At 38.8% G+C, this 11,006-nt stretch overlaps 1 protein-coding gene across 2 annotated transcripts in view; it reads left to right on the top strand.

Annotated features, from left to right (window-relative positions):
* Positions 1-11,006, top strand: part of ZEB2 (zinc finger E-box binding homeobox 2) — a 130,001-nt gene that overhangs the window by 96,090 nt on the left and 22,905 nt on the right. The window contains exon 1 of one of the 2 annotated variants that reach the window (XM_023515037.1): positions 9,922-10,218. The exons of the other annotated variant lie outside the window; for it this stretch is intronic. Coding sequence (XP_023370805.1) covers positions 10,155-10,218 — 64 coding nt within the window. The 5' untranslated portion in view covers positions 9,922-10,154. Of the gene's footprint in view, positions 1-9,921; positions 10,219-11,006 lie in introns of those variants that run through there. 2 annotated transcript variants of the gene reach the window in all.

Raw genomic sequence — 11,006 nt, 5'->3', positions numbered from 1 at the left:
TTGAACCTGCCACCCTCGGTATATGGGGCTGGCGCCTTACTCCTTGAGCCATAGGCACTTCCCCGAACTAGTTTGTTATTAAGAATAATTCTATTTTTAATGTTCTGTATTACAGAAGTACTATCACAATGTGAAAACAGAAGAGAAACAGGACAAAATAACTTCACATAAAAGCACAGTAATAAAGAGATACTATGTATTAGATATTTTCTATAACCTTCTAACCAAAGGGATCAAAAATGGCCTCATGTGCCTTTTAAAGATAAATGTTAAATTTTAGCTTTAAGCAGAAATGAAAGGTGATTTTTATTACCTTTATAAGCTTTTAAAGTGTCACAGATGAAAATTTATCTCTCAAAGTAACAACCTACTAGCTGTTGTGTACACCTCAAGTCTAAAGTGAGGAGAGGTTAATAAACATTGTTTCTATGCAGGAGGTTTAAAATCAATCTTGAATGTCTTTTCACAGGCTTTGAGATCCCCTTTTCTCATAATACTTACTATTCCTTATAGTTCATATGAATTCAGTCAATAAATTAATCAATAAGTATTCATTGAACGTGTTCTATGTATTCATTGTTTGTGACTGTGTGGAATACAGCCCAAGAAGACTAAGGAATGGTTATTATTTAATTTGGAAGATGTGGCTTGGCACCTGTAGCTCAGCAGCTAGGGTGCCAGCTACGTGCACCGGAGCTGGTGGGTTCGAATCCAACCGGGGCCTGCCAAACAACAATGACAACTACAACCAAAAAATACTCAGGCATTGGGGTGGGCACCTGTAGTCCCAGCTACTTGTGAGACTGAGGCAAGAGAATCACTTAGGCCCAAGAGTTTGAGATTGCTGTGAGCTGTGATGCCACAGCACTCTATCCAGGGTGACAAAATAAGACTCTGTCTCAAGAAAAGAAAAGATAATAATAATTTGGAAGATGAGACTAACACACATGAAAAAAATAATGATGTACAGTAAGTGAAAGATAGCAATAAGTATGCAACAAGTGATAGGAGCCATAATTATTGGAATTACAGAAGTGGGAGAGATCCTATGGGGTGGGTATTCACATACGGTTTTATGAAGGAGACAGAATTTGAACCATGTACATCTTCAGTAGTCATAGAGGAGCGAGGAAGGTCTTTTTATGGGAGCCAAGAGGGGAAATGTGGTATCTATTCAGGGGACAGTGAGCAAAAAGATGGAGCTGAATCAGAGGGGCCTAGGAGGCTATGAAGGGAAATAAAGCTGGACATTTAAGTTGAAGTCAGCTGATGGACAATATTGCGTATCAAGCACAGTAGTTTGGGTCCTTTTTATTATACACGATTTCTGTGGGGGGGGGAGGGAACCAGACTCTGAGAGACCAACTCAAAAGTCACCGTAGTCATTCAGGTAAGAAGTAATAAAAATCTTGTCCTATGGTGGAGACAGTCATGAAATTAGCAACGTGACTTCTTAACAACCAGTTGATTCTCTGAATGCTGGAGGCTAAATGACTCCAAGATTACAGATCTGCATATTTAGAATACAGCAATGCTTGCTGCTTCTATATTTATCAAAGAAAGATCCAATTTTGAGAAGATCTTGAACCAGACTTTAGACATAAGTATTTTCATATATATGGGAATGGGTAAATGCTAGGTGGAAATGAGGAATTGAAACCCAAGAAGTCAGGGCTAGAGATAGGGATTTGAGAGCCATGCAAATGTATTCATACAGTGTCTGGCCTCAGAGATCTGTGACATTTACCACTGAGAGGGTATTTACTGAAGCCAGCAGGAAGCCGAAACCAGGGTTCCTAGTGGGTGAGGAGAAAAATCACATTCATTAGGAAAAGAAATTGTAAGAAAAGAGAAAAAATTTAAATATACAGAAGCAAAGGATTGTATAAAGGTGAGAATGCTCAACTCAGTTTAAAACTTCACATAACTGCATTTGAAAGAATTCTGAGCAAGCGCATTGGGCTTGTAATTAAGAATTTACTGTCCATCCTCGTTTTACAGCTCTTCTCTTTTAGGAAATGAATATGTATCTATTCCTAGCTGTAAGTTCACCACTTCTTGTGCTTGGTTTTGCTTTGGAATTGAAATAACGCATTTTATGTGGTTGGAATTACTTCCAAGGGACCATCTCTTCCTTTTCTCCCAAGTCTCACTCATCAAGATGCAGCTATTTCCGGACTTTCTTCTCTGGCCATCCCAAGCTACAATGACATCTTCCTCTAAGGAACCTGTGGCGTTTGGGTGACTTTATTGCCACAGACTGTGGAATGGTTTAGATCAGAGAGTGTTTTTGAAGAAACCAAGGAGTGGAAGAGAGACAAACAGCACTGGTACTTCCCATTCATATGTTTGTTTTTTGGGGTTTTTTTTTTGCAGTTTTTGGCCAGAGCTGGGTTTGAACCCACCGCCTCTGGCATATGTGGCCAGTGCCCTACCCCTTTGAGCCAAAGTGCTGCCCAAGATTGACATGTTTTTGACTCCTGGCTTGATGTAACCAACCAGGCGCTTTCATTTCACATTATTCTAGTCTTCCAAACTACAAAGGCTTAGCTACATTTTACTGTTCTCCGGCCTTCATGTCTTTCTCTATTGTCAACCCACATCTTTCCTGTAAATCCTTTTTTTAAGGCCCAAATTCCCTTTTTAGAATCACTAATTGCCTCTTAGTACCTATAGGACAAAACCCACATTCTTCAGTCCAGTATTAAGTGCCATCCATTTCATATCAATAGTGCCCCATTCTTGTCAAATCAAATCCCTTGGTGATTTCAGAAAAGAATCACACTTATACTAACCTCGGAATCTCTGCCCACCCTGATCTCTTAGCCTCTTTCTTCTAGTCATCCCAATTCTCTCCAGAACCAGATCAAATCCCATTTCCTTAATGTGGCTGTCCTCAAACACCCCAAACCACAGCAATCTCTTTCTTTTCTGAAATCCCACAGAATTTTGCATGTGTAATATTTTGGTGCACACCACTAAATTTTGCATGTTTAATATTTCCTCTTTATATTGTTTGCACCTATTCCACCTAGTTAATTTCATGAAGACATTTCTTCAGCTAAAAGATAGAGGAGATTATCCTGTTGTCTATCTCATTATTGAGGCAAGTAAATAAATAATGTATATTGACGTTAGTAAGTAACAAAAAAAGTTTCCCAGAAGAAAAGGACTATTCTGTTTTGCCTCAAAGTGCCCTGTACAGCAGAGAATGTGCATGGAGTACGTTATGACTGGTAAAATGAATGGATGAATATTTGATGGTGAAAAAATGGACTCTGATAAAGGAAGCCACAGTAGGGGAAACATTACTTGTGGAGGAAACTGAGTCAGTATCTTCAGAGAGTGAAACCAGGATTTAAGTCCCTGAAATCAACTTGTTAAAAGCAAAGGGAAACAGCCTACAGCACTGGTTTTCAGCCTGTGTGCAGAGGCACATTGGTGTGCCATGAGAGGATCTTAGCTGTGCTGTGAAAAATTAAATTATTTTTGAAAGAAATTAAAAGCATAGTAAATATATCCTTTTTTTAATTCTTTTTTTTTTTTTTGAACAACATAATTTAAGTGTGCCATGGTAGTTTAACTATAAGTTAAGTTTGCCATGAGATAAAAAAAATAGAAAAACACTGGCCTAGCTGGGTGCTGTCATGCTTGTAACAATATGGGAGGCCTAGGGAGGTAGATTGCTTGAGCTCACAAGTTCAAAACCAGCCTGAACAAGAGCAAGACCCTGTCTCTAAGAAAAAAATAGCCAGGCATTGTAATGGACATCTGTAGTCCCAGCTACTCAGGAGGCTCAGGCAAGAGGATCACTTGAGCTCAAGAGTTTGAAGTTGCTGTGAGCTATGACACCACAGCACTCTACTGGGGGGCAGAAAAAAGTGAGACTCAAAAAAAAAAAAAAAAAGAAAAACACTGGCCTAGAGTATCATTACTTTTTTTTTATTATTACAACAAAGTTAAATGAATAGGACAGCCAAATTGAGTCATAAAACAACATCAAGAATTACAAACCTGGATTTATATTAATGACTTTTTACATTATATTAATACATTATATTAAAAAAGAAAAAAAGAAAGTAAGTTGTAATGCTTTCACACAGAAGATAAAGAAAGCCTTTTTACAAAGAACCCTACAACTTCCAAGTAGTAATAAGAATTGAATTCAGAATGAAATTATTGGGTAAAAGTTCTTAGAGTGTGTGAAAAAACTATTTCCTAAGAACATGAGAGAAATGGAAAAACTTAAGAGCATTATGCTTCCTTTGCTAAAGGAAAAAAGAAGCACCTTACATCTAGAAACGGGGCAAGGCCAGTTTGGGCCTCAGTTCTTCACCTTGCACAACAGAATAAAACCGGTTTCCAAGAACCAACTATATGGACTAACTACAGGCATTAAACATGCCTCTAAATTACAATAATAATATGTATTAATAAATTATTTTATATATGAGAGGCAGTTACTCCTTTGGAATATGCCAGACTCTAGAGATAGATAACCTACATTTGAATTTTTTGTCTCTCCCAATTACTAGTCACAGAACTTGAGTGTGTAATTGATAAGCCTTCATTTCTATGTCAGTTAAGTGAAAATAATGATTCCCTATGTACAGGCCCCACTGTAGGGATTAAATGACGTGTCATTTTTAAAGCACCTGGTGCAATGCCTAACAGACACTGGATGCTCACCCTGTTCTGTTTTGTTTGCCAGTTTGTTTGTTTGCATCTACAAGTAAGCTTTAAGCTATTTTTATTCATTAAGAAATGAATACATTGTAAACTGCTTCCTCCCTTCACACTGGTTCCTCATTAACTTCTTCTCTAGAAAACAAAAACACAATATCTAACAAATTTGTAATGAAATGACTAAACAGTCAATTCTGAGAGCCTTCGCCAATTAAGTTCCTTTGATATCCTGGAAAGCTACAGACACAAGTTGTAGGACAAATTCTTTTCACTGTTCTGGCATGTGAGGTTAAAACATGAAGATTAAGAAATAGTTTAGTTTTCTATCTCATTTCATCTTTATCTAGCATCCCTCCTTTAATTGTGGAGAAGAATTTAGTAGTATTTTATAACGTTTGTGTGTAATGAGGATGAATGCTGTCAAAGATTTTTCCTTTACTTGACAACTTACTAGCATCAGGAATCATATCCTTTTTTATTTATGATTGACACATAATAACTCTACATCTTTATGGGGTAGAATGTGATGTTTCAATACATGTATAAATGGTGGAATGATCAAATCAGAGTAATTAGCATATCCATCACTTTAAACGTTTATCACTTCTTTGTGATGAAGACATTCACAAACCTCTCTTCAAGCTATTTTGAAATACACAATACATTATCGTTAACTTGAGTCATCCTACTATACAATAGGCCACGAGAACTTGTTTCTCCCATGTAACTGTAGTTTTTACCCATCCCCCAATCTTTCATTCTCCCTCCTTTCCCTGTATTCCCCATCCTCTGGAATCAGCCTAAATAGCCATCAACAGATGAATGGATAAAGAAAATGTGGTATATATATCCAACAGAACACTCTTCAGCTGTAAGGCAAAATGAAATCCTGTCATTTTCAACATAGATGAACCTGGAGACATTATGCTGAGTGAAATAGTCCCCAGAAAGACAAACACCTCATGATGTCAGTCATAGGTAGACTCTAACAAAGTTGCTCTCCTAGAAGTGGAAAGGAATATCCTTCTTTTATTCTTATTCAGAACAACAATCAATAAACAAGCAATAAAACATGTGTAATAAAACAATGCAACCACTAAGATACATTCAATACATCCATTTTCAGTGAGAGTGGTCATTATGGGCAGAATTTGAACTGAGGCTTGAGAAAGAAACTTTAAAGAAATAGATCTCATTCTTGCCATTAAGAAACACACAATTTTATGGTGCCAAAAGAAAAAGCAAAACTCATAATGACAGGAAGACAAAATTTATCAAAAAAATTATAGCCTCTACAATAACTAAAGCTGTTCAAATCAACGATCACTTACTGAGACCCTACTAAAATCTGAGGCATTTTATTTTGCAGTTTTTGGCCGGGTTTGGCTGGGTTTGAACCCGCCACCTCTGGCATATGGGGCCAGCACCCTACCCCTTTGAGCCACAGGTGCTGCCTGGTCCGAGGCACTTTTTAGGCATCGTGAAAAATTCAATGAGAAGAGAATGATGACAGTTATTAAGGATTTGTATTCAACTGAGCAAATAAAACAATGATAGATGAAAAAGAAATGTGTATGAAATGTTTAGCACAATGTTAGGACATAATGCATGCTCCATTATTTGCAAGCCATTGTTGTTATTATTAAGTATAATAATATATGGATTATGGATTAAGAAGTTTTATTTGAAATACAGCAAGCTATGTGGGTTCAAATGCAAAATGTTCAGCATTGCAGAGAGTTTCCAGCAGTGCAGGGAGAAGTACTGGAGACAGGACAATAGAGAGGTGTCTTGAAGAGATTGCAAGGGTCGGGGAAGGTTTTCTTCAGGACACAGACTTGCCGAGTGTGCACCTTTGTGTAAAAGAGAGAAATGCTGAAATGCAAACAGACTGAGTGAGACATGAAGTATTTATTTATCTGAAGAGTTGTGAGGGAATAGCTGTAGGTGGAGGCCATAGCAGTGGGCAAGAACCTTTTTCTTTTTTTCAATTGAGACAGAGTCTCACTATGTTGCCCTTGGTAGGGCGCTGTGGCATCATAGCTCACAGCAACTTCAAACTTGGGCCTAAGTGATTCTCTTGCCTCAGCCTCCCAAGTAACGGGGGCTACAGGCACCTGCCACAATGCCCAGCTATTTTGTTGTTGTTGCAGTTGTCATTGTTGTTCAGCTGACCCAGTCTGAGTTCCAACCTGCCAGCCTCAGTGCATGTGGCCAGCACCATAACCACTGTGCTATGGGCACTGAGCCAAGAACCTGTCTTTTTTTGGTAGTTTAGTAGTAAGATCACAAGAAGTGTGGGAGCCTGGCACAGCGGGTCATGCCTGTAATCTTGCACTCTGGGAGGCTGAGGCAAGAGAATCCCTTGAGCTCAGGAGATCAAGACCAGCCTGAGCAAGAACAAGACCCCATCTCTACTAAATGTAGAGCAATGGCAATGGCATCCTGGGAGAAATATCATCATGGAACTGTATCATTTTGCTTGAACTGAATAGGCAGTGTCCTAAAACATGGTGGTGAAATGGCTCACTTTAAACTTCAGAACGGTACCGTGCCAGAACGGAGTTTGAGGGTAGTTACGTCTGCTCTACGGCACATGCCCTTGGAGCAGGTGCAGTGGTTTACGCAGTGTGGTTGGCCAGTAAGCAGGCCGTTTGTTGAATTAGTGAATAAATAAAGTGGCGAGTAAACTGACAAAACAAGAACTCTGATCTGAAACAGCAGTGGGAATTAAGGAGTATGTTGACCCATCCTTTTTTGTTCTGTGTGTCAAGACAGATGAAAGCAGGAATGGCTCTGCGGGAAAGGGCTGGGAGGGATGAGATATTATCAGGGTGACACAGTTTCATTTAGTCTGAAGAGGTGGCACGCATGTAGGAGGAGATCATTAAGCATGTGGGGGGCGGGAAACAAGCAGTATGTGAAATGGGAAAGCAAAATGAACCGTGAACAAAGTTCTTTTTTAGTTGCTGGTCCTAAGTTAAGCTTGAGACATATTTTATTTACTATAACCACGAAATATCTAATAGCTAATAATAAAAATTCACCTTTGCAAGGTGTTTTGCAAAGTTATTCTTTACTGAGTACCTTTAGAAGCTTGATTAGAAATGAGAATGATTCAAATTAGGAAAATATAATCCTTGAAGATTAAATGGAAACTTTAAATAAGCGTTTTGAGTGGGGAGGCTGAAGAACTTTTATGTTTGCTCGTTGCCCTACTAGACCCAGGTCTGGATCACCCAATCTCCTGGATCACCCAGTAAAAAACTAAAAAATGAGATAATTACCAGGATTCAAAAGAGTAGGGACATGGAAAACAAAAAATGTTTAAAATGTAATATTTCATGTATTTCAGTGTATGTATATATGTGTGATATATGGTATACATCTATATATAGCCACATATATGTGTGTATATATATGTATGTGTGTGTATATATATGTACACACACATATATACATACTAAAGTAGGCATTGTAATTGTCTTTTCCCATATTATTTTCATGGTACAATAATGTGATTTAGAATTATTTATAATGTCATTGCAATCTTTTCAGCATGTAGGACTTGTAGGACTTGCAATCTTTTCAGGATATAGGACTTGCTCAAATGATATCAAATCAGGCATGATGAAAAACTAAAATTATGGAGTTCTCCCATTTTCTCTTCCTCTCACATTGAGTCACTATGATATAGTAGAAAGAGCAGTGGGTTGAGAGTCAGGATACGTAAATCCTACATATAGTCTTCCAGAAATTAGTTCTGTAACTTTCTATCATTACCCTCCCTGTTTGGACTCCGCCCCACTCTACCCTTTTTTTCTAATTAAATTTTACAGGAAGCAGGAATGAAGAACACAAAAAACTGGAGGGTGCTAGTTGGTATGGGAGTGGGAGCCAGTCGGGGTCTCGCCTCCCACACAGGGCCAGCCTCCTGGGTGAGCTACCTGCACAGTCATCCAGGTCCCTCTGCTGAGACCACCTTCATGCAGTTGGCTCTGCTGTTGCTGTCTTAAAATTCTTTGCAATTTTCCACTGAGAGGCCCACATTTTCACCTTACACTGAGCCCTGAAAATCATGTAACAAGTCCTGATTATACTTCACAAAATCCATTAGAATCATAGTAGAATGTAATCCAGGATGGAAGGAGTGGCATCAGAGAGTCGGTGCCTAACGTATCAAATAGAAATACCAGTTTGGTCTAAGTTGAAGGATCCTTCTGGTGGTGTCCCCAGAGCAACTGAATCTGAAGAAAAGATCTAGAGCTAGATTAAAAATCTTGCTTCAGCAAGAAATGCAATGATGTAGTGTTCACTCCCCTAATGGGGCAATATCAGCAATAAGGTTAGCAGGCCACTCGTCATGAGCACAGAACAAGTCTGCACCTCTATTATCCTCTTGGTTTAGTAACTTCCAATTCCTCTCATTCCTCTTGCATGGAGTTGAAATGAACACTTTTTAATGAATTAGCCAGCTTTTCATGTGGGCGACAGAAACCACACAAGTTTTATCCTAATGTATTTCTTTGCAAGAGTTAAATGGACATTTTGCACAATTATGTAAGATCAGTGTATCAAATATTTCAATTAGGACCTTGATACGTAACAAGGAGGGAGTCGTACTGTTATAGAGCATGCCGTTTTCTTTTCTTTTCTTTTTTTTTTTTTTTTTTGAGATAAGGGTCTTGCTTTGTCACCATCCGTGGAGTGCTGTGGCGTCATAGCTCACAGCAGCATGTCACTTCTTCTTGTTTGTATTTGTCACATGTTTATAGGTTGGAAGGTTTTTGTCAGTCAGTTACCTGTCATAGAAGTCATCATTCTTAGTTAATTTGGTACATTGAGTTTTTTTAAATAAAGTAGAAAAAGAGATAGTTTCTGAGGAGGAAAAACAGCTCTTGGCAGGATGGACAGGAGGGTCATTTTCAGACTGGAATCAGTGTACACCGACCAGAGCCCGTTCACTTCCTGGCTAATGACTGCTGCGGTTTTATTAGCTTTGTTTGTGATTAGGAGCAGCTATCACCACTTCACAGCAAGAGTCCCCACAAGGAATAACTGATACCCCAAGCTTCTTGATGGCCTCCTTCATTCATTCAACACATATTTAATAAGGACTGCTTTCCTTTTGATGCTATCTGTTGTTTCTAGAGCCCCTATAAAATATTTTTCTTAATCTGTATAGGTGGTTCAGAAAGCTGTGTTGTTTTGAGTTTTTAATTGAGAAGAATAAAGATAAAATCCTCTAGCCAGTGAATAAAAAGCAAATTGATTAAGACAATTAATGAATTGAAATTATGGAATTCTGGAACTCTGGAGATACCCCAGAAAGTGAACACTGGCTCATTTTACAGATGAAAAACCTGAGATGCAAAAACATGAAATAACTGAGCCAAAACGCAGAGTCCAAGGACCATAAACCTGGTCTAACCATTTAACTATTGAATAATAACTGTGTTCCAGGCGCTATGCTGGGTACTGTTGACACAAAGCTGAATAACAAGAAGTTCATGCTCTGTCAGTCACGGACATGTAAGTGAAAGATTATATGATGTGATAAATTCAATGACTGAGATTTGCAGGTCATATTCAGTGAAGGTGAAGAAGGAGGTGTGGACTCAGAGGTAGAGCCCACCCGACAGGTAGGGAATTCTGGGCTGTTTCCAGAACTGTGTTACTGAACTTCCTACTTAACTATGTGAGGTGGAGACTGAATTTCTGGAATGAGTCAGAACTTCCTGAAGGATTTGTTAAGACACAAATTTTTGGTTCTGTAGGTCTAGGGTGAGCCCCAAGAATTCACATTTCAAGCAAGTTCCCAGGTAACACTGACGCTGTTGACTGTCTCAGAACATTTCTTAGGCTTCGTGTGTCTCTGCACAAAACAGTAACAAGAGCACTGAATTGTCAGGCAAAATCACCTTCCATCGTAACTCTCTCTAAAATATAATAAAATCGTTTGAGTCTTTTTAGAATTGGTAATAATACCAATTCCAAATTTACAAGATTACACAGTAATGTGAAAATGAGTGCATATTCTAACTTGGAAAATTTTTTTAAAAGTCATGGATTCTATCATGTTGCACCAATACACAGCCTCAGAGTTGTCTAAGGGATAGTAATCTCTAAATCTTGATGTTCACAATCCCTTACTATAAAATCTAACTTTAAAATTAGACTCTGCCCCTGACTGGGCCACCCCCTGCTGTGTAGGGAGACCCACCGGATCCTGCCGGCCCCTGCACATGCCTGTCCCCACTAGATCCTGCCGGCCCCTGCACATGCCTGTCCCCACTAGATCCTGCCGGCCCCTGCACATG

This window comes from Otolemur garnettii, unplaced genomic scaffold (genome assembly GCF_000181295.1).
Source record: "Otolemur garnettii isolate 467f Iridium unplaced genomic scaffold, OtoGar3 scaffold00064, whole genome shotgun sequence".
Taxonomy (NCBI): domain Eukaryota; kingdom Metazoa; phylum Chordata; class Mammalia; order Primates; family Galagidae; genus Otolemur; species Otolemur garnettii.
The sequence above is the reverse complement of the archived record's forward strand: the minus strand, read 5'-3'. Positions and strand labels throughout refer to the sequence as shown.